This window comes from Paroedura picta, chromosome 18 (assembly GCF_049243985.1).
Source record: "Paroedura picta isolate Pp20150507F chromosome 18, Ppicta_v3.0, whole genome shotgun sequence".
NCBI classification, from domain to species: Eukaryota; Metazoa; Chordata; class Lepidosauria; order Squamata; family Gekkonidae; genus Paroedura; species Paroedura picta.
The window spans coordinates 2,330,797-2,358,643 of record NC_135386.1 but is presented as its reverse complement, the minus strand read 5'-3'; the positions used below and the strand labels follow the sequence as shown (position 1 = coordinate 2,358,643).

Genomic DNA, 27,847 nt, shown 5'->3' with positions numbered 1-27,847 from the left:
TTAAGGGGAAGTCATTTCTTTCTTGATCCCAACTTTCTCCCCAACTGGGGCCCAAGACACAACAGCCCTGCGGAGTAGGCTGCCCCTCAAGTTCTCCTGAATTTTAAGGCCAACACTCTAATATGCCATTAGCTTTTCTTTTTTGTAATGCTTCCTTTCTTTTAAGGAGTGTAGCAGAGATACCAGCCCTCCACAACCACCCTGTTGTCTCCATGGCACGACAAAGATTAGAACCCACCTCTCCCCAGCTCTAAAGACCACGACACCGGACCCCTCTGCACATGTTGGATAATGCTCTTTCAATCCTCTTTTGACGTGGGTTTTCCTGTTCCGCACAGGAAAATTGCCGCAAAAGCACGTTGAAGACGTTGCCTTATCCAACATGTGCGGAAGGATTTCGCCCACCTCTTATCTTTCAAATTTGCGGCCACAGAAGACGGTGCCTCTGAGCATGCCAAGAGCTCCAATCCCCACGCAGCTCTCTGCCCGCCTCCCCAGCTCCTTCCAAAGGGCGAATTCCCAAACCGGATTCTCGGGGGGGAGGGGGGAGAGGCTGTGTGTGTGAATTCGGAAGCAAGGACGCCTATGCGGGTCTACTCGGGAGTGAGACAACCCCCCCACCCCACCAAATTTCCCGGCCACCGCCGCCGCCTGGGCTTCCGCCAAGCCGCAGGAACCTCCCCGGGTGGGTGGGATCCGGCCAAGGGAGGGCAGGAGGTGGAGGGGGGAGCCGCTCTGGGCGCCCCCCCCCCTATAAAGCCCCGGCCAGCCCGGCTCCAGGCTCTGCATTTCTCCCAACGCCGCCGCCGCCGCTGCTGCTGCTGCTACTGCAACCCGCAGGCGCCTCTTGGCAACTTCTCCGCCCCCCTCCTTCCCTCTCCCCCCCCCCGGACCGCCGTAGGATCTACTCGGGAGGAGGGAAGCCCATCACGTGGAGGGGGGGGCGGCAGGCGGGCAGGCAGGCGCAGCCCAGGCGCTTGGGCATTCCGGAGCGGCGGCGGAGCTGGAGGGAGAAGGAGGGCTCCGAGCCCACGAGGGTCAGCCCCGTCCCCGGCCCGCCCGCCGCCCGGGGCTGGAGCCCCACTTCGCAGCCCCGAGAGCCGGGCCGGAGCGCCGGCGCCTTGCGGGCCTCGGGCGCGGCTCCCGGGATGGGGCTCCGGGAACTGTCCGTGGTGCTGATCCTAGCCGGAGGCTTCGTGCACGGTGAGCGGCGAGGGGGCGGGGGGAGGGAGGCGGGGAGGGGGGCCAGGGCGGGGAGGGGGGCCAGGGCGGGGGCGGGGGTCGCCATCTCTCTCCGCCAGCCCCCGGATTGTCGCCCCCCCCCCCTTTGCCCTCTCCCGGCCCCGGCTGGAAGGGGTGCTGCACCGCGACTCCGCTTCTGGGAGATCGGGAGGGAGAGGGAAGGGTTTCTGAGCATGCACAGAGCGCCCGTTCCCTTCCAGGAGGTCTGTGTGTGGACGGCAGTCAAGGTGCAGCTGGTTTAGGGTCTCCCGAGGCCAGGGAGAAGCAGAGGGGGTTGGTCGTGGCCTGCCTCTGCAGAGCCTTCCTCGGGGGTCTCCCTTCCAAGTCCTGACCCGGCTTAGATCTGACAAGGCAGGACCATGACGCCTTCCCTCCCCCGTGACAGAATCGCCGCTGTCGTTTTAATCCGTTAACAAGCCCGTGAAGCCGACTAGGCGAGGAGGGTGTAATTGGCCCAAGCTCCCAGGGCAGAGCGCGGATTCGAACCTGGCTCTCCCAGATCCAGCAGACCCCCAGCTCTCAACCGAGTTGGAAGGGAAGGCTTAAGCGATCGGGGACTGAGGTCTGTTTCAGAACCTCTTTTGGTAAGATGGCTCGTTTCAGGGATTCAGAGGCCAACGGCCAGGATTGACTCTGAGCACGCACAGAGCGCCTTTCTGTCACAGCCAGTCGTTCCCTGCAGTCACTGCCACCTGCTGGGTCTTTATATCCTTCTCATTTTTAGTTTTTTGTCAGAAACGTCCAACTCCACGCGTTACTTGAGTGCTGCTTGGCGTTGGCCACTCAAGGTCTCTTGGTAAAAGTTGCAATTGGCTCAGCTGATCATTGGGGGGTCTAACGACAGATGGAGACTTCTGAAGTGGGGGGAGGGAATTCACCTGAATCCTGTCCTGGGGTGTGGTGGGGGAGACGATGCCCCCAGCGGAAGTTTTCCTCGCAAAAGCTCACGTTACCCTAATCGGACTTTCCTGCCCTGGTCTTGCGAGTTGTGGAGCTTTGGGAGTCTGGTGAAACACAGACTTTGTGAAGGCCTCTAGCTAGAGAAGATCCCAGCTCTCTTACGGAAACCCGGTGGGGTGTGGAAGTGATTAACTGTGGCTGTATCGATGCCCCAGGCATTAACAAGCTGGGTTTATTTAGACCACCGTTATTACTCTGGTCTTATTCAAAGGAATACTGATGTAAGGTTTGGGAACATGTCTTTCTGTCCGTCCGTCCGTCTGTCCATCCGTCCGTCCATCCATCCATCCACTCCTACATCCAATCCAGCTTTGTGTATTTAGCCTTAAAGGCAGGGCAGAGGAGGTGCCTGGGAAAATGATTTCCCCCACAAGATATATCCATAACATCTGGACTGAGGGTAGAACTCAAAATAGGGGAATCCAATTCCGTCCATGACTACTGGAAGGCCCCGGCTGGGTCTCCCTCAAACTCAGAGGCCTGTCCATCAAAGGGGACCAAGCTCAACTGACTAGCTTTGAGGTCACAAGTACTGGGGCTCTGGCTCGGGGTCAGAGCCTCTGCTTGGCAGGCAGAAGGTCCCAGGTTCAATCCCCGGCATCTCCAGCTAAAAGGACGAGGCAGAAGATGATTGGTGAATTCTCCACCTGAGACTTTGGAGAAGCAGCTGCCAGTCAGAGTAGACAATACCGACTTTGATGGAATAAGGATCTGGTTCACAGAATTGTACAGTTGGAATGTGCCACAGAGGCCATCTAGTCCACCCCCTGCTCAATGCAGGATCAGCCTCAAGCACCCCTTACAAGTCTTCCTCCGGCCACTGCATGGAGACTGACAGGGCGGGGGAGCTCACCACCTCCCGAGGCAGCCTGTTCCACCACAGAACTGTCATTTCTGCTCCCCCCATTTGCAGAGGGCCCCCTTCCTTTAAACCCAGTGCAAGTCCAGGACAAGGCAGGCCGGTCTCTCTCCCAGTCTCACATCCCTGCATCCTGCTGCTAGACCCAATCCGTTTGAAGCATTTCAGGTGCAGGAACAACCCGGCCCGAAGCAGCACCCATCAAAGCCGAATAAAAGAAATCCATAAAGCCATAAAGAATGCGGCTGATTAGCGCCTGGCGTTCCCCGCCACTTTCCGCGGCTGAGTCCCGGGTCCCTCGGGAGGAACTTGGTAATGACGCTAGTTGAAAGCGTAGTTTAGTTCTGATTACGGTGCAGGTTGGCTCCGCGCCCGATACCAGCTGATTGCTTAGCCATTATTTTTTTGAAGAATATCATAGCTGGCAGAGTTAATCCTTTGTAGCCTGTGGACTTTGGGGCTATGAGGGGCGTAACTCCACTGTGGATGGCCTGATGTACGTCCCTGCGGAAGGTGTTGGTACAGAACTTGGGGGGACCTTCTACGTGCCAAGCAGAGGCTCTGCCACTGAGCCGCTGACATTTCCCAGGTGCCTCCTGTTCATCTCTGTAGCCAGATTAGAATTTGGCCCTGCTTTCAGCCTTGGAGAGCCAGTGTCAGTTGGGTGGTTCGGTGGTTGGCTTCAGGTAGCGTTGTTCAGAGAAACGCTTTTAATTCCATTTCGCCCACTTTCTCCCTGGCATCCAGCCATCGGTCGCCTTCCTTCATTTTAGCCATCTGGAGCCAGTTTCCAATCGATTCCCTTTTGATCAACAGCGAAATTTGGAAAAGACGAGTGGGCGGGAAGAAGGGTTCTGTGAAAACCAATCAGAATTTCTCTGTCTTTCCCACCCCTTCCAATCCTTCTGCTAGAGCACCCCCTGGTGGTTGGTCATATCAAATGGCAAAGGCCGAAGTTACATGCTGGTGCACTGATTTCTCTTCCAAGAGAAACCAAAGAGAAACCAAAGAGAAACTCATTAAAAAAACAACAACAAAAAAAAACGAGAGACAGAGAGAATAAGAGGAGTCAGTCATGATACCTAAAAAATGTGAATTTCAGAAAGAGAACTTTCCCTCCCTGTAACGACGTTCGCTTTCAATACCACTGAAAGATTTTACATTATTGGCGGAAGAAACATTGTCCAGACCTCTGTGGGTAACATTTCGGGGATGGCGGTGCTATATTAGGAGGCTGAATTTGGAAGCCTAATGGATCTTGACAGGTCATTCTGGCATCAGCCAGCCTTGTCAGTCATTCTCCTCCAGTCCTGTCTTTTGCTGGAAAAGCCCAAATTATTTGGATGAATGTGCACGATGCTCTCTCCAGAGCTTCCCCTCTGCGCTTAGCCGGGAAGGATTAAATTGTCTTCTTAGCCACTGCAATACAAAAGCATCGGAGAGCTGTCCGGTCCGTCCAAGCTGTTGAATCTCATCGGGTGCAACTCCAAACGGAATTAATTCCTTGTCCTTCAAAAGGTTACTTTGGGGGGTGAATTTTCGGAGGCCTTCTTCCATCACCTGGTTGCCCCATTCTTCTCATGCTCTCCTCCGTCTTCTGTGTCCCCAGTGTCCTTGCAAGGCGAATTCCAGAGGAAACTCTACAAAGAGCTCTTGAAGAATTACAACCCACTGGAAAGGCCAGTGGTCAATGACTCCCAGCCGCTCACCGTCTCTTTCGGCCTCAGTCTCATGCAGATCATGGATGTGGTGAGTCTTTGCTTCTCCGTTCAACAGTTGCTTCTCTCGTGTCCGAGCGGGAAGACCTTGGGTGGGCTTTTCCCCACAGGGCCGGCGGCCCAAGTACGGCCCAAGCCAGGCTGGGGTAAGTCGGATTTCGGAAGCTCAGCTAGGTCAGGCCTAGTTAATACTTGAAGGGAGACCCTCATGGTAGCCGAGGGGAGACAATGGCAGGCCGCCAGGGACCGTCTCTCGCCTTGAAAACCCTAAGAGGAGTCACTGTAAGTCAACCGTGACTTGATGGCACAGCTCTCTCACACACCATGTTGTCCTCACAGAGACCTGGGTGGAGGATCGGCCACATAAGAGGGAAGTCAGAGGTTTGGCCTAAGTTGCTCTTCTGTGCCGCTTTTCTCTTCCAGAAGGAGTCTCAGAACGGCTCACAATCGCCTTCCCTTTCCTCTCCCCACAACAGACGCCCTGTGAGGTGGGTGAGGCTGAGAGAGCCCTGACCGCTCAGAGCGGCTCTGAGCAGGACTGTGACTAGCCCAAGGTCACCCAGCTGGCTGAATGGGGAGGAGGAGAGGGGAATCAAACCCGGCTTGCCAGATTAGAAGTCCGTGCTCCTAACCCCTATGCATAGATGGCCGGTTTATTTATGAGCCCCCCTCTGAGCTAGTTCTGCATTTTGCCATTTGTGACTGCTAGTGGCGATTAAGGCTGGCAGAAGGAACACTATCCCCCCCCCCCCAAAAAAAAACGTGCTGAAAGGCGCCTTTGAAGTTGAAATTGGCCGAGGAGGCTTTCTGTCTGTTCTGCTGGAGCCGTTCTTGGAGTGTCAGGTCTTCAAAGGCTTCGGATGGCCCTGGAGCTCAACCGCATGTGATTCCAAACGCATATCGCAAGGCACAGGAGCACTTCCCCTCGCTGGTCAAACGGAGAGTTTCAATGACACCTCCCCCCCCATCCCGGCCAATCCTCTAGGCTTTAAAAATCAGCAGTAGGGTGGCTGGATTAGCGAGGAAAAGAAACCTTCCCGACTCCAAACACTGTAATTAATTGGCCTCTCTGTCCTGTTGTTGGATGTCTAGAGGAGCTGGTTGGCCACTGAGAGAGACAGGAGGCTGGACTGGATGGACCCCTGGTCTGACCCAGCAGGGCTCTCCTGATGTTCTTCTGAAGGCCTCGGCCTCTCTGCCCTATTGCTGGCCCTCCAGAGGAACTGGTTGGCCCCTGTGTGAGACAGGAGGCTGGACTAGATGGACCACTGGAATTTTATTGGGGAACCTGACTCCATCCACCCTACAGCCCTGATCTTGCCCCTTCAGGCATCTGCTTGTCCCCAGATCTCCAAGAACCCTGAAAAGGACCATGATTAGAGTCCACCAAGGAGGCCAAACCTGCTGTTTTGATGTGCTGTAAATCAAAGAGTGCAGAATTTTTTCGGGAAGGGTCAGAGAGTTGTAGGATGTGTCTGGAAGCCAGAGCCCCACATTCCGAGATTTTTGTCCAATCAGGTTTCCCAGGATTTCGTAGCCATCCTTTTTGACCGACCCTCGTATATTCTTTGCTACAGCAGAATGTCACAGACGGCCGTAGTTTAATGGGCTGAATTCGACAGCGTGGCTGAGGACATAAAAAAATAACACATAAAGAGGGAAGAACCCCCTCCATGATAAAAAAAAGAGAGAGAGAGAAGCGAGCTGTGAAATAATCTTTGCTGAAGGCCCGAATTTACAATCTGGAGGCGTGAAGGGTCCCCTCCCCCCCTGTCCACTTTGTGTCCTCTGTCACCGATGTGTGCCATCCAGCGTTAATTAACTGCAGTTATTTAAAGATTGACCTCCAGCCTTTCAGAGACCTTCCTGGGCTTGAACAGTCTCAACAGCTGTTCGTGAAGCAAGAAACGTGAAGAGCGGGATGTGGGATGGAGTATCTTGCACTGGCAAGGGCGAAAACAATGCTCTCTGCCTGTTGGAATCTGCAAGACCTGTCGTGGGCATGAGTCAAAAGCACACAAAGAATATCCTGCAGGGGGCAGTGGAGGAGATGTGCATTTAGCATAGTTAGAGTAGGAACTTCCTGATATTTTCTTCCTTGCAGAGTTGATGGGTGATTCCTGGAGCAACAGGATGTCACTTCTGGCTTCCCACAGCCTGCATCTCTTCTTCAATTCTGCTTGTCTGTGGTTTTGCCTTCTTCCCAATGGCAAACAACCCCCCCCCCCAAATTCCACAGGCAGATTTGCTCTCTGCCCTCCTGGTCGAGGACTGTCAAAACCACCACCGCCAAAAATAATACCACACTTCCGAAAGAAGAGGAAGAAATAAATACATCTGGACAAGTGCATCCAATGAAGTTATAAAGGGCAGGCGTGTTTTGAAACCGGCACCCAGAAGATAGATGTAAGCTGCTTACCAAACTTCCGCAGAGCCTCCATTGCTTTCCGTCACCCCAGTGGAATCTCATCAAATTGGCATTGTCCTTTTGGTTGTTTGCTTTCTCTAGGTGGGTTGTAGGGAGGGAAAATCAGATTCTCTCTGTCTTTCCTACCTCCTCTCTTTTGCAGCCGCTCTCCGTCACTCAGAGAGGAAGAGAGAGGGAGAAAACACTCCTCATTAACATTTCAAGAGATGCTCGGCAGATCCGTATTTGTCTTTTCGTTTTTCTAAATATCTAGCTTGTCATTCTGCCGGAGACATGGTCAACTCAGCCAACGGATGTGGGGCACCTTAGGATACCATCCGTGAAATCAAAAACGGAAAGAAGAAGAAGAAGAAGAAGAAAACACCACAATGTGGAAAGACAAATAGGATGTCTTACCTAACATACACAATGTCCAGAAATCAGGAATGTGGATCTGAAAATCCATGGTTTAGACATCATCTTCGACATGCACGCGTTAGGCATGCTAAGCACATCAGAAGAGCCCTGCTGGACCATCTAGTGGTCCATCTAGTCCAGCATCCTGCCTCACACAGGGGCCAACCAGTTCCTCTGGAGGTACAACTGCAGGGCAGAAAGGCCAAGACTCTGACAAGAACCTCAGAAGAGCCCTGCTGGATCAGAACAGGGTCCATCTAGTTCAGCATCCCGTCCCACACAGAGGCCAACCAGTTCTTCTGGAGGGCCAACAACAGGGCAGAGAGGCTGAGGCCTACCAAAGAACATCAGAAGAGCCCTCTTCAGCCCGCCGGGATGCTTTACACCGACACAACGTTATACCGCTGTGACTTTTCTGTTCCTCTTCCCCGAGTGAAGAATTTAACATTCGATTTGTGTCAACACGTTGACATAATTAATTGAAACCTTTGGGCCTGAAAATCAGGGAAGTAGTGCAAAGCAATGCAGCGTGGATTTATCCGCTTCCACGTTCTCTGGCTAGACTCGCAAATATTCTTTCCAGAGATTCTGTTTGGTTATTCTTACTCCCTAATAAGTAGGTAATTTGTGGCGCATCGGTGGAAAAAAAAAAGAGAGACAGAAAAAGATCCAATTAAGATTAAGCCAAGTGGGCTATTTTGATTTGTTTCGACCGTACACACAGCGGTCGAAGAGAGAGCTTCTCCAGCAACGGAGATCTGTAGCGGTGACGATCGGCATGAGGGGAAATCCTTCACAAATCTCCCAAACTGTCTAATGCAGCGCCCAAAGGAGGCAACCCCTGCCCCCCCCCAAACAACCTTTCCGGAGATTTATGCCTTGACTTTGTAGAACAAGAACGTTGGTATAAATTTCCAAGTCGTGGAAAGCTTAACAAGTGCCAATAAATTAAGGAACTGCATTGACCTGCAAGACCTCACGTTTGTAGGTTATTTTCCTCCCTAATATTAAAATATATTTGCTGTCAAGTTGAATAAGTGCTGACAGTTTTCATGGCGGGGGTTGTGGAGTGTTGGCAAGTTAAGAGAAATGTTTTTAGGAACCTCGGAAGGCATCCTAGCCAGTCTAAGGCAGTGGCCAGGGTTGCCAACTCTAGGGAAATCCCTGGAGATTTGGGTGCATGGCCTGAAGTCTTGTCCAGCAATAAGCATTGACGGTGATACTGGGATTTTTGGAGCTGAGGGCCCTGTGGGAGCTTGCGCAGTTCCACAGGGCCTGAAAGACGGAGCTCTTCCGCCAGGTCTTTGGTTGAGGCCAGGGTGCGGAAGATCTGCCCCCCTCCACACTGAACATCCACCGGCATTAGGCTTATTGGAACCTCTGAATGCTTCAGCCCCCTGAATCTCTCCCCCAAAAGCCCTTCTTCCGAGTGGTTGTTATCCAGCCGCTCAAAATTCCTGCCCCGGCCAATGTTCCGCCAGTGGTTCGTCAGGCCTTCCGCTGGAGGGCTTCTGGCCGTTCCTCGTCGCAGCGAGGGAAAGATTGGCAGGTGGTCTGCTTCTGGGAGCCTTGTTTCCCCTCGGCTGCCTCTCCGACGGCTTCATCAGGAAACAAAAGGACAGACGTTGGGTCGTGGAGCATCTCCCGCCGAATAAAGAGCGTGCCGGATCCGTCAGGCAAAAGATCAGCCCTTCACTTCTGCGAGGAGGAGAAGGATCCGCCGCTCCTGTTTGCAAGGGAAGCCAGGTTGTCTGGCGAAACAGTGAAATGTTTCTGCGTGTGCTTTGGTCTGCAGGTCTGGGGGCACTCCCGTTTAATTTGCACGTCGGGGACTCGGGGTTTCGATCCAGCAGAGTAGGAAAGGAGCGTTGGCTTCCCTTTGATTTAAAACCGCGTCCCCTTTGAAAGACTGCTCCTGTAAAGAACTCCGTCGGGTCCATTCCTTCCAATTTGGACCGGGGTCCAGCTTGGGGGCAAATCGATGAGCCTATTACCGGCGGTCCCAGCAGGCGTATGCTTGAGGGCTCACCGTACGGATTTATGCCCTCTGTGTGCAGGATCTCGATGCGCTCGGACGTTTAATGTCCAGATGCTCCGGCCGGTGATGCATTATGCAGATGTTTGTGTGGCTCGGGAAGAACGGCGGTGTGGCCTCGCTCTGAATCTCCGGCAGTTACAGCCGACACCTTTATGAAGCCGTTAACAAAAGCCTCCTAGGAAGCTGAGCACTGATTGTGACTAACGGGTGGTTGTTTTTGGCGTGACATCCAGGCGCAAAGCTTTAGTGAGAGAAGGGACTCCGCCCTCACCTGGGTTCCTAAATCACCATTTGCCTGGGATGCTGGCGCTAGCTAGCAAGAAAACAGCAAGGCCAACCCTCCAGATTGGTGCGCCGTTCCTATTGAGACTCACAGGTGCAGTGGACGCAGAAAAGAAGTGTTCCGGGATGGACAAAAGGAAATAATCCTTTACACAGGAAGCAATTAAAGTGCCAGAGGATGTAGTGATGGCCACGGACAAATCGGCATGCTTAAAAAGGGCTTGGACTAAGAGGGCCGACCTCTGGTTGGGATTTCCTGGGATGGCATCTCCTCTCCAGGCAACAGAGGTCGGTTCCCCCGGAGAACGTGGCTGCTTAGAAGGTGGACTGGGAATTATTCTAGCCCATGGAAGTCCCTCCCCTCCCCAAGCCTCGCCCTCTGCAGGCCACACCCCTAAATTCTCCAGCTTTCCCCCCAGCCTGCAGCTGGCAACCCTCGATTGGACAGATTCGTGCAGCAGTGAACACTCAATAGAGACTAGCTATGGTGACTCACATGAACCTCCATGCTCAGAGGCAGTCAGCCTATGAGTCTCAGAGCCAGGAGGCAACATCAGGGAAGGCCTCAGCCTCTCTGCCCTGTGCCTGGCCCTCCAGAGGCACTGGTTGGCCCCTGGGTGAGGCAGGAGGCTGGACTGGATGGGTCACTGGTCTGTTCCAGCAGGGCTCTTCAGATGTTGTTATGTTTTTCCTCCTATGGCGAATCAGATCAATTAATGTCCTTTCTACCCCATTTCTCTCCCCAGAGGAGACGCCACTCCTCTGCCACACGTAGCCAGCTGGGTGGCCTTGGGCCAGTCCCAGTTCTCATACGACTGTTCTCCCGGAGCCGTTCTCTCAGAGCTCTCTCAGCCCCACCTGCCTCACTGGGCGTCTTTCGTGGGGAAAGGAAGGGAAAGGGGGTTGTAAGTTGCTTTGGAGAGTGAAAACAGACAGGCAGCAGCAAGAGCAAAAAAGAACGGCAACTTTGATTTGAACATAGAGACCTTCTAACTGAGATGGTTGAACGCTGGGCTTAAAAGACTTAGTGCTTCACCTGTCTGCGACAGTTCCAGCTTTTCTTACTACTGACTTGTTGCCTTTCTTTCCTCCCATAGGACGAAAAGAACCAGGTCTTAACCACCAACATTTGGCTGCACATGGTGAGTTTTCAAAAAGGAACCAGAGAAGGTGCCTTGTCACCCTAAAGCAGGGTCCCCCAACCCTTTTTTGTGGGTGACTTTGGGGGTGTTTACACAATCACGCCCTTTTGTAAGCTCATTCTTGGAGCAGAAGGGGGGACGGGATTGACAGAGGCATTCTGCATGGCTCAGAGCTGGCAGCCGGCATTCGGAGATTCTGTCCAGATGGTTTCTGTTGTGGCAGAAAGCGTTCCCCTGAAGGAGCGGCTTATTTTCTGTTTGATCCCTTGCCATGGTTTGGAGCAGAGGCCTCCAATCTTTCCCAGTCAGTGGCATTCGCAGCCTCTCTCCAGACGGGGATATTAATTCAATTTGTTCTGGAGAGGCATCGGCCTCACTGCAAAAGCTCCAGAAGCAAATTATTTCAGCCCTGCCAGTCCAGAAAGTCCAGTGAAAGTTGGAGAAAGTGTAAAAGACATCAGTTAAAGTCAAGGCCTTCCCCATCCCCTCCTGCCTGGTCCTTTTAGCTAGAGATGCCGGGGATTGAACCTGGGACTTTCTGCGTGCCAAGCAGAGGCCCTCCCCCTGAGCCATGGCTTTCCCTCCACACACAAAATAAATAAAATAGTACAACACTCTCAGTACCACACAAGACCTCAATTGTTTTTAAGAATGCAATTAGGTTGCTGGGAGATTCGCATGCTGCATTTTTAATTGCAGTTGACTTTGGGGCTGGCTTTCCCTTAAAGGTAAAGGTAAAGGTATCCCCTGTGCAAGCACCGAGTCATGTCTGACCCTTGGGGTGACGCCCTCTAGCGTTTTCATGGCAGACTCAATACGGGGTGGTTTGCCAGTGCCTTCCCCAGTCATTACCGTTTACCCCCCAGCAAGCAAGCTGGGTACTCATTTTACCGACCTCGGAAGGATGGAAGGCTGAGTCGACCTTGAGCCGGCTGCTGGGATTGAACTCCCAACCTCATGGGCAGACAGCTCCAGACAGCATGTCGCTGCCTTACCACTCTGCACCACAAGAGGCTCATGGCTTTCCCTTAGGTGGGTTGAAAAAAAAAAAGTTCCCTCAATAAATAAATAAATAAACAGGAGCTTCAAAGTGCCATTCAACCTCCAAAGCGGGCCATTTCCCCAATCCTCTGCATGCACCGCTGACAAAGGATAGAGGCCGCAGTTCCCCGACATCTCTCGGAAATCTCAAAAGCAAAGATGGTCTTTGCCAAAATAAGGCAGGCGTATCTGGAGCGTTTAACACAAGCTGTTTCAAGGGGCATTAAAACTGTCAGGCGCAATCGGCGTGTCTCGGAGCTCTAACGCGGCCCCCGACCGGCCAGATTTAAAGCCGGACTCAAAAGTAGGTCTGTGACAAAAGTCTTTGGCTTTCGTTTTTTGATTTTAAAAAGTTCTTTGCTTGGGGGGTGGAGCCCCCCCCTCCCTCCCTTCAGTCTCTTACGATGCAATTCTCTGCCTATCTGAAGTAAGGGATTTAGACTGGAGTGACATAGCATAGGATAGATACTGGCAGGTCACTGTGTTGAAATATGTGTCTCCATGGAGGGCCATGTGAAGAGTGTGAGAGGACAAAGATGGTTCAACTCCCTTCTCTGCCCCAGGAAGCTTCCTGGGTGAACTTGGGCCAGGCACGCTCTCTCAGCCTCCCCTCCCTCGCCTCCCTCGCAGGGTTGTGGTTGGGAGAACAAAGTGGAGAATGCTCTGAGCCACTGTGGGTATCCTTTGGGGTGAGAGGCAGGGTATGACTACCTAAACACATAAAAACCAGGTTGCATTGTTGAGTCGTCTTCTTTGAAGCGTTAACGCTTCCTAAAATGTCCCTCTCCATGACTAAGGAAAGAGAAATTTTAAAAGGGGGGAAATCATTTGCAGCAAGAAGCATTTCTCTAGTCATAGATGGACGTTGTTCTTTTGGAGAAGGGAATTTGATCGCAAGCCTTATCAGCAGAGAGGGGCTTTCAGCAACCCGGCCTCCGACGTTTCTAATCGGTTATTACAGTTTAATCATTCCTCGCTAAAAAGAGGGACTACCCGTTACGACTCTGGAGAGAGATGTAATTGGAGCGGACGCACAGGCTTTAAAAACCCTGCTATATTCCAATTTTCTGCTCGAGATGGCCACAAACATATTGAAATTCCTTTCGGACGCTCTTGGGCGCGTGTGGAGGGTTGGGAAAATAATGCAAGCCTCGTGTTTTCAATGTCGGCCCTCCCTGGGTTCCCAACTCCAGTCTGGGGGGATTCCTGCCGATTTCGGGGTGGGGTTGGGATTTGGGGATGGCACCGGGTTGCCAGCCTCCATGTGGTGGCAAGGAATCTCCTGGGATCATAATTTATGTGGGTGACTGAGATCTGTTCCCCTGGAGAAGATGGCTGTTTTGGAAAGTGGAAAGTCGAGTTTCCAACCCTGGCCTCTTGCATTGTACACTCTGATGACAGGACCCCAATGGCTGGGGGTGGTGGTGGTGGAGACAAGTCAACCTGCACATTACCCCCCGGCTGAGCAGAGTATTATCAGCAGAAAAGGATAATCAAACCATTTCCCTCTTTTGTCAGTACTGGACTGACTATTATCTACAGTGGAATATGTCCGATTACCCCGGCGTGAAGAACGTACGATTTCCTGACGGCCAAATATGGAAACCCGACATCCTTCTATACAACAGGTAGGCATGCACAGGAGAGAGAGAGACAGAGACAGAGAGAGAGACAGACAGAGAGACCGTTTTTTTTCTTTGGTGTGTGGGAAGAAAAGGGACAGAGTGGCAAACGGACACACCCTCAGGTCCGGTGCGGATGAAGGCCTGGATCCTCCGGTGCACAAGCGGAAGCTGTGCAGTTCCGCTCAGGCCAGATCTTGGCCAGCACCAAACACCTCCCTCCGTATCCATAACAGGGACTGGAAAGGGGTTGCGTGACCATGCGCAAACAGAAATGCCAGTGGGAATAGCAACACCACAGGCTTTTGCTGTAGTTCTTCTTGTGCCCAAGTGGAAGTTTTGCTCTGGATCCAGGCCTCAAGCTCTCCTTTTCTCCTTCTGCATGGGAAGAGCTGGACAAAGGTCTTTAAGAAACAGGCATAATTCTGGCACCTAAAAGAAGGGAAGCCACAGTGGTGCATTTGGCACACTGTCAAAAGGACTCTGGAGGGCTGATTGCATGCCATTCTACTTTGCTGAGATCGCTTCCCCTTCCCCCCAAACCTTGACCTCCCTGGCCTTCACCCCCCCAAATATCTAGGAATTTCCCAACCCAGAGTTGGCAACCATAATTACTCTGCTTCCGATGGCCCTGCTAACGTGTGAAAAGAAATATCCCTGCCCAAAAGCGCCAATGTGTCCTTTAATGGCACGGGATTACTGGTGTCATCGTAATGCTCTTTCAGTGCGGTCTTAATTACGAAGGCACATTTCATTAGGAAACAGGAAGGCAAAGGAAGCACTTAATTTCTTCTTCACTCCACATAATTCAAATCTATCCTGGAAACGTCGCTTCCTTAATAGCAACAGCAGCCGTTGCCTGAAGAGATTGAAAGGGGATTAATAAATATGTATCTCGTTTGTGAACTAGGAAATCTCATTAGCCCCTAATAATGCCTCCGACACACACACAGACAAAACTATTTTCCAAATGGCCCCAATCTCAAAGCTGGTGAGATGATAAGAATTCCGTAATTTATACAGAGTGCGCTGATTGCACACTGACAATTCTTTTGGGCGGTTTTTTAGAGGGCAAAATGTCTCCCCCCCAAAAAAAATTGCAGCACCTTTTCGATGACAGATATTTTAGGGCAGGGATCCCCCAAACAGTGCCCGCCTCTCCTGCTTCCAGCCAAGTTGTTGATAGGCAAGGGAGCGTATTGATCAGGTTAAGGCCATTAGGAAGAGCGCATATCTTGAATGTAGAACTTGATGTCCGTTTTGGTTGGTTTCGGAAACCATGTAAAAGGTCACAGAACAGGAGACGGTCAAAGGGGTCAAGAGACATGTCTGAGCCTGTCAAGCTAAACCTCTGGGGGCCTGAGGGGAGGGCGGTAGAGAAATATGATAAATAAATCAATAAACTCAGCTGAGTCACCAAAACGGTTGATAAAGGAACTAGTTTTGCACAGCGCCGCTCACGCTAGCCTGATCCCGTCAGACCTTGGATGCCAAGCATTTCAGTGGGACGCCTCCAAAGATTTGGGTGGTAGTCCCTCCAAAGAACACCAGGGGTCATGACGTGGAGCCAGGAAATGGCAAAGCACCTCTGAACAACCCTCCCCTGGCTGCCAGACACACACACACCATCTGATAAATAAAGACATTTGCGGAGCCATAATTTTAGGTAAGTTGGCAGAGCTTGTTTGCGCTGAGTCTTCAGTAAACATGCTGCATAACCCAGAAATACCCTTATCCTCAACATTTAAACCAAATGTGCTTATAGAGACAAGAAGGCACAAGGCAACCCTCAAATCGCCTGCCATTTTCCCACCTCAGAGTGGGCAGCTTTGGGTGATGTTCTGTGTAGGCTACCCCTCAGGACGGGCATGTAACCTCTGCTAGCTGCAAGCATGACAACTGGAAGACTGGACAATCTGCACCAAGGTCCAACCCGAGAATCTCAAGCATCCAACCCGAGAACCAGCCGCCACCCTGGCCCGAACCGACTCGGGCAACGAACAGGACGTCGCAAGGCCCATTTCAAAGGGCCGAATCAACACCAAACCGACCTGGCGAACCAATAATAAACTCTGGGAAGACACGGAGAGGCAGAAAAGGACACACATTCAGGCCGGAAACAGCCAAAAGCACACCCCTGCTTTCCTTCACACAGGAGGGTGGAAGTCATTATTTCAAGTGTTTTCGGTGTTTATCTGCGCAGCGCTAGATGAAAGAGCATCCATAATGGGCCCTACGATTTGGAGAGAAGCCGGAGTTCATCAGGAACCCCCGTTGCTGCTCGTTCCATCCTTGACTCTCACAATCCTGCTTGCGGGGGAGCCGGGAAACTACAAAGGGCGATCCTTTTCTCCGCTCTAAAACAACATGCAAATCTCTAAAGAGCGCTCGCGGTCCTCTCTCAGAAGTTCCCGGGTCTCCCGCTGCGCCCACTGCCAAATTGCCACTCGAAAGGGTGTTTTGCATTCACGGCTGTCTGTGCCTATTTATCTCACAGCGCCGGCCATCGGATCCGTGCGCAAGAAGGGGATATTCCTGCGCTGGGGAGGAGGATTAAGCTCGACAGTGTGCCTGGATGTTCCCAGGTCACGCCATCTTTGGTTCACGGTCCCTCGCACAGCTCGCCTGGCCTGAAGCCCATGGACGGAGCTGGGGGCCGCATAATGCCATGTGCTGCTCTTTGGTGAAAAGTTGGGCTGTGTTGGGGAGCCATGATGGACACTTTCAGGACTGTCCTGCGTGACTCAGGACCTCCCTTGCCCACCGCAGCCTGCTGCCTAGGAGTGTGAGATCAGCGGTGCCAGGTGGTGGCTGAAGCTCCTTCTTCCTTCATTGGCACCTGACCCTCTGGACCGAATTTCCTTTTTGGACAGACTGGAGATCAAACGCTCCTTTTATTCAACATGGCAGGAAAGCTGCCTGCACCACAGATAGCAAGAGCAGGATGCTTGATGATCCGCTTTCATCTGTCAAGAGGGATTAGGGCTCCGTTCCCAGGGCCGCATACGGAGGAGCACGTCCCCTTGGGCTCTGCCAAGAGGCACCGGTTGTCAGGTTGAGAAATTCCCACGTCCGGCATTCTGTGGGCATCGACCGACATCTTAAACTTTGCATTTTTAAATGCATTTTTTAAACTTCACGGGTCCGTCGTAGGATTATCGAACCACTAGGTGCTGGCTTCTCTTGGCCGCAGTGAAATACGGCTTATTGTTTAGCCCCATACTGAGCGAGGCCATAGTTTATCTGCTAAGGAAGCCAGGTCTCCCATTTTGGAGAGACACCACCCGCCCCCTGCCACCTCCGCTGTGTGGGCAAGCCTTGCATCTTTCTGTGTCCTGTGCCTCGGGATGCCGAGCCTGCCCTGAAAGGTTAAACCATCAGGGATCCTGGTTTTGCACCATGCCTTCCCCCTGGTCAGCATATGGAGCAGAGAACCCTGACTTTGCCTCTCTGGTCTTTATGAATGGCGGCCCCCAACTGTCCCGGTGGCCTGGCAGAAGCTTCAGTTCTCTCCGCCATGTGTCCACTGATTAAACGCATCCCTGCTGACGGCAGAGAAGCCAGCTTGCCCGCCTCTCTTTCTCCCCCTCCGAGAGCTTCCCTTTTTTGTTTCAAAGACGCACGCGGAGGAGCCGACGAGACATCAGCCACAGCCGCGCTCCTCCCGCTGGTCCACCGGATGATTAATGGGTCCCTTGTAGGCGGGATTGACTCATAATATTGCTTTAGCTGTCCGCCCAGAAGACAGGGCTTCTGTCGGCCACCTGAGTCTTCCTTCTCCCTGGCCTGTCAAAGCCACTTTGCTTCCTGTGTGCGCCCAGAACCTCTCTCTGTCTCCCTCGGCGGTGCATTTTGAGTTAAATTGTTCTGGCGAACCCTGCGCCGCAGTTCATTGTGCCAGCCGCATCTGCTTGTCAGGCCTCGTTATTGTGTTTGGGGGGGAAGTCAGGGCTTGCGCGGTCCATGTATCAAAAGGGGGCCAATTACCCTGCTGCCCCACCTTCCCGGCAGAAGACTAATCGTTCGGTGTCCCAACCAGTTGCTTGCTTTAATGTCAATACCACCGAAGGTGTTGCTTCCCTGGCCATCGAGGAGGAAGAGGCCAGGCCAGAGGCAGCAGAAGCCGCCAAACAAGAGGAGGAGGTGCAAGCATGCCAAAACGTGCAGCCCAGGAGTCATCTTCACTCCCCAGCTCTGATCCAGCGGATGAAAGGCAGTTGCCTCTTTTCAGCCTTCCAGGGTCACCCACACCATTAGAGAGGCACAGGCTTAGAGCACAGCTGCAGGCTAAAAGGAGAAGTGCTCGCCTTATGGCTAGATGTCAGTTCCCTGCTGAGGGTAAGGATGAGTTGTTGCAGGACTGAGACTGAGCAGATGGGATTTAACCATAAAACCTTTCAAGGACCTTGTGGGGTTTGTATGCAGTGTAAGCTATATGTTGAAGCCTGAAAACCTTGACTTCTTGGACCAGACTCCCAGACTGGCCTGATCTCTGGAAACCCTGAACTTCGGACAGGAAATGACTTCGCATCCTGTCATCTCCCTTGATGTCGGTCGCTCGAAAGAACTGAGAAGGAAACCAGTGCCTGGCCAGCGAATTGCCTCTTGCCATGCCAGAGAGGCCAGCTTTCTCTGGCGGCAGATGTCTTCTGATTTCAGATGCGAGTCTTGCCGAGCAAGGGACAGATATATTAAGCAGGCCATCGGCAGCCCTTCTGTGCGCTACTTGAGAAACCAGAGAGCAACAGCTGGGGAACCTGATTCCTTTGGAGCTGAGCTCTTAGCTCTGTTTGCAAACTATTCATCAATCAATCCTGGCTTCCTCTAAAATGGTTTAGTGTTATGCATGCGCTCGATAAATGCGTACTGCTTTCCAAAGTCTCTTTTTCGGGGGGAAACAAAACAGAGCATTATGCTTTTCTCACCATGATATCAATAGGATGTAACAACCAGAGAGCCAGCTTGGTGTTAAGAGGTTAAGAGCGGCAGCCTCTAATCTGGTGAGCCAGGTTTGATTCCCTGCTCTTCCACATGCAGTCAGCTGGGTGTCCTTGGGCTAGTCACAGTCCTGCTAGAGCTGTTCTCACGGAGCAGTTATTTCAGAGCTCTCTCAGCCCCACCTCCCTCACAGGGTGTCTGTTGTGGGAGAGGGAAGGAAGGAGATTGGAAGCCACTTTGAGACTCCTTCTGATACTTAAAACATTTAATTACTGATTTTAACGATGCAAACTACCACGAACAGGCATATACCAGAAGTGGTGGTCAATAAATATAATCATAAATAAATAAACAAAAATAGTGAAAAGTGGAGTAGAAAACCCAACTATTATTACGACTATGATTATTAATCACATGGCAAACACAGGAAACTCGTAATATGAAATATGTAGCCAAGCCAGTATTATGGGAGAGTGATCATCCCCGAACAGGCACATAAGTGGTGTGTTGTTTTAGAAGCAGATCTGATGTTCAAAATGGTTCTCAACCGTGGAAAGGGGCTATTTGACCACAAAATACTCCCCCTCCACACACAAAACTAGAGAGTATAATTTCCCCTTTCCTTTATTCTTCCTTCCAGTGCTGATGAGCGTTTTGACGCAACGTTCCACACGAATGTCTTGGTGAATTCTTCGGGCTACTGCCAGTATCTCCCGCCAGGTAAGAAGCAGACGCCGGCAAGGTGTCCATTGCAGAGGATGCTGAGAAATGTGCTGCTGAGAGAGGATGTGCAGAAATGTGCTGCTGAGAAATTTGATGGGAACATGATTGCCAGTTGGTCATACTGAGAGCAAGCTGATGGTTCGCAGCTGACTGGGATCCCTTATTGGATGCTGCGTAAAACAATATTTCATCTGCCTTGCAGCCTCTGAGTATGCTTTTTCTGCAGAAATTGTTTCGTGAAAGCAGCTGCGGAGCTGAACGGGAGACGTACGTGTGTGCCATTTTTCATTTGTCGCCGCACTCCCAAAATGAGATACCATATTACGGGTTAAACTATGTTTATTAATAGCGGAGTGGAGTATTATTAAGCGTTTGGTTTTATTGCGGGTTACGGGGGAGAGCGGATTCGCTGGCTGGCAGTATTTCCGGCAATGCAACCCTGGCTCCAAAGGCAGCCAACGGGGAAACGGTGCCAAGAGTTGACAAACCTCTCCTCCTCCCTCCGTGCGCTGTAAAGTAAGCTGATGGACGGGAGGGTCAAGAAGGGAAAAAGGAAATACTCAATGAGGGATTCAAATGTGGAATTTGCTGCCTGGGGATGTAATGATGGCCACAGGCATAGATGGTTTTAAAAGGGGATTAGACAGATTGAAGGAGGAATGGTCTCTATGCCTTGTTCTTGGCCCTCCAGAGGAATTGGCTGGCCTCTGTGTGAGGCAGGAGGCTGGACTAGATGGACCCTCCCTGGTCTGATCCAGCTGGGCTCTTCTGACATTCTTATAGACTTATGCTCTTAACCTCCACATTCAGAGGCAGTCAACCTCTGAATCCAATGCTAGGAGCGCCAGAGGAACTGGTTTGCCAACTGATCTTGGTCGTCTGGAGAGCAACAGTAATACCAGAAGATTTCCAGGTGCAACCTGGAGGCTGGCATCCACAGAATCTAAATAAGTAGCTGCTGGCTTGAGAAAACTTTGCAATGATAAATGGGTTGGCACACAAGACTCTTTGTATTTGGGGCAAGTGATCATCCCGCTGGAATTCCTCCAAAGTTGAGTCAGAAAACATGCAATTATCGATACTTTTGTTTCCCATTCGGCACACTCATGACCCTTTCAAAGAGATTGGTTACCGGCCGTGTCAGAGGGTGGAGCATATTTCTCTGTCCGGCTATTTCTAGATTGTGAAACGTCCGCCTGTCTTCTTGTCTTAAACTCTGACCCCAGGGATCTTCAAGAGCTCGTGCGAAATAGACGTCCGCTGGTTTCCCTTCGACGTCCAGAAGTGCAAATTGAAATTCGGCTCCTGGACTTACGGCGGGTGGTCCTTGGACCTGCAAATGCAAGAGGCTGACACATCGGGGTATATTTCGAATGGCGAGTGGGATTTAGTAGGTATGCTTTCAGGACTGCGGTCTTCAACATACCCTCTGGGTTGCAACGCATTTGGCCTATGGCCATGTCATGTGCAGCCACTGAGTCTGTACATGCAATATTGCTCAGGCTGTCCTGTGTTCTAATGTTGCTTTTAATCTTAATGTGCACTTAATAATAAATCTGTATTTTATCTTCTTTTTTCACTTTTGATCAACCTTTGTGTTCCTGATTTGTTTTCTAAGGCTGGGATTGGGTTCCCTTTTCATTTTCCACCTCATGGCGCGAGCACTAAGGCCAAAAGGAGTCTGCTCCGGAATAAACATCCCTTCTTCCTTCCATCCCGCCCACCACAGGAGTCCCTGGGAAAAGGACGGAATCGTTCTACGACTGCTGCAAAGAGCCTTATCCCGACGTGACTTTCACCGTGACGATGCGGCGAAGGACGCTGTACTACGGACTCAACCTCCTCATTCCGTGCGTTCTGATCTCCGCTCTGGCCCTCCTGGTGTTCCTCCTGCCGGCAGATTCCGGGGAGAAAATCTCATTAGGTAAACTAAGGAAAGGTTGAATGTCCCTCTCAGTTCAGACAGTGGAACAAAGAGGGGGTAGATGGTGGAAAAGCACCAACAAGTTGCAAATGACTTACAATGAGCCCCTGGGGGACTTCAAGAGAGGAACAGAGGTGGCTTGCCTTTGCTTGGCCCTCCAGAAGAACCGGTTGGGCCACTGAGTGAGACAGGATGTTGGACTGGGATGGTCCCCAGGCTCTCCTGATGTTCTTGTGAGAGTCTGTGTCTGACCCAAGGTCACCCAGCAAGCTTTCATAGCCGAGGGTTCCCTTGGAACCTGAGTCTTCCCAGGTTCCTAATTGCCCCCCTCTGAAAATTGAACCAGGAATGGAATACCTCAAGCTAAGTATCCTGGGTTTTCCAGCATTCTCCTGGCCTTAAAAAAAAAAAGCGAGAAGATTAATTCTTCACATCACCTCGTAATATTATCTGGTTATATTTTATCATGATTAACTTCTTGCCTGCTCTCATCATATTAGCGCCACCATAAATTCTAGTCACACCACAGCTCGTTGCCTTCAATTTCGGTCTTCAGCAATGTAAAGAGACCCTCCTTGAAGGGAGGAATACCAAATTTGGGAGGTCGTTTGCCTGGGGATGCCAACTTCTAAGGGGTGCCTGGAGATCTCCTGAAATCACAACGACAGAGATCAGCTCCTTCGGTCCCTGCAGAATCATACACTGGCAAAGTCCCTCTCTTCCCCAAACTTCACTCCCCAAATCTCCAGGAATGTTCCAATCTAGAGGTGGCAACCCAACATTTGGCAGAGGAGGATTGCCAAAGGATGAGATAGAATCATGGAGGGTAGGTCGATCAGTGGCTCCTAGCCATGGTGACTGAGGGGAACCTCCACATCCAGAGGCACTAAACCTCTGATTCCCAGAGGCAGCATCAGGGAGAGGTCTTGGCCTCTTTTGACCCTCTAGAGGAACTAGTTGGCTTCTAGAAGACCAGGGCTCTTCTGATGTTCTTATGGAGGCCTCAGCTCTGTCGTTGGTCCTCCGAAGGAACTGGTTGGCCTCTGTGTGAGACAGGATGCTGGACTAGATGGACCTTTACTAGTCTGATCCCACAGGGCTCTTCTGATGTTCTTAAAAGCATTCTGAAATGATCAATGAAAAAAGAAGGCGGCTCTCCTGAGACACAGTCCCTCCCCATTCTCCAAGATTTCCCACCTCCTAAAGAGCTGCTCCGTTCAGATTCTTTTTTTTTTAAGCAAGTATTTTACGGGTGGCAGCAGAAAGGCCTTTGGCAAAAAGGGCACCTTCCGCCGCTCCAAATTGGCACAGTGCAAGCGGTGAGCGATGCAAAGCGGAGAGAGCCAGGGGTAACTCTTTGCAATGCGGCAAAAAGGGAAAAAAAAACAAGCCGTGAGCTCTTTCCAAATAAACCTTTTCCACCGGAAGATGCCAGCCATCATAACAAGAACCTTTTGCTCCAGTTCCTCCCTGACGTTTCTGCGCCGCCAACGGGATTCTAAAGATGGCCGCTGAGTAAATATTTTATGGTCGCCGTGCGGCATGAAGCGGCCAGCTGGCTGGCTCGCACAGGCATTCCCCTCCATGCAAGCGACCCCCAGGCGTGCTCTGCGCAATGCAATTTCTGTCAAGAAACGTTAGCATGAAGTTGAGTGGATCCAGGGGCTGGCCACGGCAATTCTCGTGACCACGAGGACTGGCCATTCATTGCAAGAATTGAGCATGTTTATCCTGGAGGCTGGGGGTTTGAAAAGAGATCCGAATGACGCATCTTTGTAGACTGGCCGGGTGTTGTCTTTCCCATATTTCCCCCTCTTTCGACTAGTTTGGTCTGCGCCTAAGATAAATTCGGCTGTTCTTTGGTCTGATCCAGCAGGGCTCTTCTGCTTTCCTGATGAGACTGTGTAGAGTAGACCACCCAGAGCTCCGTAAAGGAAGAATGGGCTAAAAATGTATTGAATAAATAAAAACCAGTGAGGGTCACCAAGCCTAGCCTGGAAACTGGTGGGCGATGGGGGGGGGGAGTTGTCTTCAGTGTTGCGTGACAACATCACTTCTGCTATGAACCATGAGCCCTGGCATTGCACCAGGACAATATTTTAGCACTCGCCCTCAAATTCAATGGTTTCAGTAGAATTTGGGGGTGAACGACAGAGCTTCGCCCTGGTGTAGTGCTGGCATCTCCAGGTACTGCTGGATGTGACATAATGGCATGGTGATAAAGATTCCCCCCCCTCAATTTGGCTGGCCTGATTCCACCCGCTGACCAGCTGAACACTGGTAGGGGCCATATTGACTGGGAGTTTGCCTGCCATTAGCAGAAACCAGGACCTCTACCAACAATTCTTTTTCAGGCTGAGCACAATACAGGAAATGGGCGGAGGAAAAGAGTTGAACCCTCTTCCTCCAATCAAAATATACCCCCCTCCCGGATACTCTTTACAGTTCCCCACATCACCCGTAGCTGATTCAAGCTGAGCTCTAAATTAGTCAAATAGTGCAAAGGAGCAAGAAAATACATTGTCATGAGTATGCGGCGGGTGATATTTCCAGTCTGTTTCCCTCGCCAGAGATCCCCTGGCTCTAATTCTGTACCACATTGTTTGTTTTCCAGGGATTACAGTTTTATTGTCCCTCACCGTCTTTATGCTTCTGGTGGCGGAAATTATGCCAGCCACTTCAGATTCAGTGCCGTTAATAGGTAAGCAGAGGCAATGTTTCTTTCCAGTTGGCTTCTTTTGTTTCTGACGGGCACTGCCACCACACAATAATGCAGGTTTGGGGGTGGATATTTGTGCGGTTTGACCAGGCCACGGACGCCAGTGCAAGTTAAACCACCGAGTCAAACTTCAACCATAAAGTGGCAGAAAAGTAGCAAGCTGAAAAATCATTACGGACCAATAGGAAGTTCAGCTTTTCAGATACGTTTGAGTCCAGGAGCATGATTTAGACCGACAAAGGGTTATTCAATGTGTAAGCTTTTGGGTTCACAGCACACTTTGTCAGACATGAGTTACCAGACCACATCTGTAAGCAGAGACACGGACTAGAATGCAGCATAATGACATTCACTGGATACTAGGGCCTTGCGGAAATCACAATCTAAGCTCATAAGGCTGTCATTAATTTGAGTTGAATGCTCGGTGTGTGTGTGTGTGTGTACATAGTAAAGGAAATAAAAATATCAAGTTCAAAGGCTAATAGACAGACACATTCCCAGTTGCGGTACCTGAGAGGAATTAAAACGAGAACCTGATGAAATAGGAATTGCCAGTCCATCCTTATAGGTACAGGATAAAGCTGTCAAAATTGGGGATAAATGGGCAGATGCAAACAACTGAGACCCCGTCACCCTGGATAGGGCAACTGATGCAATAGCTTGACCCTCAAAAGCTCATGCCACCCAAACTTAGTTGCTCTCTAGGGTGCTATGGGGCTCCAAACCACTGCCAGGCTGCACGGCTACCCTCTGAATGAAAAATTATGGTAACAGATCAGCCTGGCAAAAGGAAACAATAGACATGCGCAAGAGACCAGGAGCTCCGTAAAGATTTGTGGCAGGGGGAGAGCTTTTGCTGCTCAGTTCACAAAAGGATATGTGGATCCAGCCCTATTCCCCTGACTGGAAAGGCCCTTTCGACCCAAATATTGTAATCAGGGAACACGCAGGACAGTCCTAGGCGACAGGCAATCTTTGAAATAAAACGAAGCGTAAATCTATGCTTTTTCTTCGTGACCTTCTCCGCTCTCCTTCTGTGTCTCTTTCCCCAGCCCAGTATTTTGCCAGCACTATGATTATCGTTGGCCTTTCGGTTGTCGTCACCGTGATCGTCTTGCAGTATCACCACCACGATCCAGAAGGAGGGAAAATGCCCAAATGGGTAAGGACTGAAGGCAGCCCTGCTTCTCTGGGTCAGCCCTTGGATCGGAGAATCAAATCAGCTCTGGGGGCCTTCCCCACACTAACCTCAGCTGGTTGACTAGGAGGCCAGCTGAGTTCCGAATTGTTCTCGTAATCATAGTCATTCCAAGAATTAGCAAAGCTCTTTGCCTAGAAATCTTTTAATCTGTCCTTTGCTCCAATATACAGATCGTGCGGTGACATTTCCTCTTGTATTAGAAGATAATATTAGAGAATAATAGCAGACCCATCACTCTTTGAGCTGTGAAATTTGATGAATCTGTGATAGGGTTTTGCAGCCATTCAAGCGGGGGCTAGCTTCTGCCGTATTTTAGTAGTCTGCTTAGGTTATAAGTTAAAAAAGCAGCGTGAGATAGGTAGGGAGTGGTTAGAACCACTCTGCCACGAAAGCTTGCTGCCCTTCGCTGTATCACTGACCCTCGCCCGGCTCATGGGGTCGTTCTTGTGAAGATAAACAGGAGGAATCTGGAGCAAAGAGTTTAGACTAGGCAAGTCTCAGAGAAGATTCATTACGTGTCACTTGCTGCATGTAAAAATGCACGTTCCCGTCTCCTCAGACCAGAATCATCCTTCTCAACTGGTGCGCCTGGTTCCTGCGGATGAAGAGACCCGGGGAAGACAAAGTACGGCCGGCCTGCCAACACAAACGGCGGTGCAGCCTTTCCAGCGTGGAGATGAACACCGTGAGCGGCCAGCAATCCAGCAACGGCAACATGCTCTACATCGGCTTCCGAGGACTCGAAGGGGTCCACTGCACCCCTACCACTGACTCCGGGGTGATCTGCGGGCGGATGACCTGCTCGACCACGGACGAGGACAACCTCCTTCACAGCGGACACCCCTCCGAAACCGACCCGGACCTGGCCAAGATCCTGGAGGAGGTGCGCTACATCGCCAACCGCTTCCGAGACCAGGACGAGGCGGAAGCTATTTGCAACGAGTGGAAGTTCGCCGCGTCCGTGGTGGACCGCCTGTGCCTGATGGCCTTTTCGGTCTTCACGATCATTTGTACGATTGGTATTTTAATGTCCGCCCCCAATTTTGTAGAGGCCGTTTCTAAGGATTTTGCTTGACCCGCCGCAGTCCCGGGCTTGCGAAATGTCGGCGCTCAAAAAAGAAGAGGTTACGTAGCAACAGAGGGTACGGGGCATATATGGGATGTGTGGGTGCAATGTTTTGTGTGACAAAAGGACAATATAAAGGGCGGGGGAATAGTATGTATAGTCCAGCAACGATCTTTCAAGCACCCACCAGGTTTGGGGCTGGGAATAAATTATTTAAATTAAGTCCATTTGCATCCTCTTTGCATCATTGGTTCTGCTACTGATAGAACTCTCCCTAGAAGCTAAAAATGACTAAACTGAGTCGTATTATGAGAACAACGAGAATCCCTGGAAAGGACACTCGTGTTAGGAGAAGTTGAAGGCCTCAGGAGGACCAGTCACTGTCAGGAGGTCACGGAGGACAAGTCTAAGCCAGTGGTGTGTGAAGCCATGCTTCATGGTACAGCCAGTCAGGGATCCCATAATGAATGGGAGGAGATCACAATACTAGATAGCCAATGAGATTGAACTAGGAGCTGATGTCATGGGGTGGAGCCTGTTCACCTTATACCTCATGGCTCTTGAATGCTTGCACTCAAATTTCCTCAAGCTGGCTTAGCTACATGTAGCCCCTAGCCGGATCAAGGCCTGTGGCTTTTAAAATTTTCGGACGCGGAGATAATAGGCTTTAGAAATCCCCTGAGCAGGTGTTAAAATTGATCCCCGGCAGGCCATAACAAAGCCAAACGCAGTCGGACCTGACTGTCATCCCAAGAAATCTCATGCACGAAAAGAAACCAGGAATTCATTTCAGAGGGGTTTGTGTCCAGTGAGTCTTTTAAATTTTCAACGTGGTTTAATTGGCTCCCTGCTAGGGGAGTTGGGTCCTGAGCCCCCAAACCATTTGATATACGAATTAGGCATGGAATATGTTGCTGCAACATTTCCCGGTTTGCCGTTCCCTTCAGTCTCCCATTAAAGAGTTAGTGCTTGCCCAGCAGGAAAACAAAAGAGAAGGAAATCAAATCTAACTGTATTGCCCTAGAGAAATCACCAGCTGCTGCTTCTGGGTCCAGCCACCATAACCAACTTAAAAGAACTGAACAGTCCTGGACTTATCGACCGTCAGAACAATTTCAGATTCACAGTCTTGGCTTCTCTCTCGAATCCAAGGGCCTTTCTCCCAAATTTGAAACGGGCTGATGGCCCAGTAACAGAGCATGGTGGATGCTTTTTGGGCCCAGCATAAGGAGAAGGGGACATAAATTGAGGCTCATCTGCAGCAACAGAAAAGAGCAATTTATATAAACGAACAATTTGGGGCTAGAGGAAAGCGATTTAAGCAAGGCTTACCCCAGAAGCTTTAAGGAAGAGCGGATTTCAGCACAGAACCCCCAGGCCCAAATCCAAGACTCTTGCCATGAAATACCACCCTCGGTCCCATGCTGGGGCTCCCCAGTTATCAGAATGGGTCATCTGTGTTATCAGAAATATTTAGCAAACTGCGGTAGAGCAGAAAGTTTATGTGCAACATCTCCTGCCGATAATGTACATTCCTTCCTCCAGGAT

At 51.0% G+C, this 27,847-nt stretch overlaps 2 protein-coding genes across 5 annotated transcripts in view; one reads left to right on the top strand and one right to left on the bottom strand.

Annotated features, from left to right (window-relative positions):
* THSD4 (thrombospondin type 1 domain containing 4) overlaps positions 1–27,847 on the bottom strand; it is a 301,669-nt gene that overhangs the window by 17,056 nt on the left and 256,766 nt on the right. The gene's annotated exons all lie outside the window — the stretch shown is intronic.
* CHRFAM7A (CHRNA7 (exons 5-10) and FAM7A (exons A-E) fusion) lies at positions 664–27,544 on the top strand. Of its 2 annotated transcripts, XM_077318360.1 has the most exons (10): positions 665–1,203; positions 4,671–4,810; positions 11,021–11,065; positions 13,625–13,734; positions 19,307–19,386; positions 20,616–20,783; positions 21,119–21,313; positions 23,928–24,014; positions 25,085–25,194; positions 25,793–27,544. In XM_077318360.1, the coding sequence occupies exons 1-10, from the start codon at positions 1,149–1,151 to the stop codon at positions 26,306–26,308; spliced, it is 1,506 nt and encodes a 501-aa protein (XP_077174475.1). In that variant the 5' UTR covers positions 665–1,148; the 3' UTR covers positions 26,309–27,544. The 2 variants fall into 2 exon arrangements, with proteins under 2 accessions (XP_077174476.1, XP_077174475.1); XM_077318361.1 differs by lacking the exon at positions 4,671–4,810 and having other exon boundaries at positions 664–1,203; positions 25,793–26,521.

Coding starts and splice junctions, on each gene's coding strand:
- CHRFAM7A (XM_077318360.1), top strand. CDS start 1,149: ATGGGGCTCCGGGAACTGTCCGTGGTGCTGATCCTAGCCGGAGGCTTC. Junction 24,015..25,084: donor AGATTCAGTGCCGTTAATAG/GTAAGCAGAGGC, acceptor CTCTTTCCCCAG/CCCAGTATTTTGCCAGCACT. Junction 25,195..25,792: donor GAGGGAAAATGCCCAAATGG/GTAAGGACTGAA, acceptor CCGTCTCCTCAG/ACCAGAATCATCCTTCTCAA.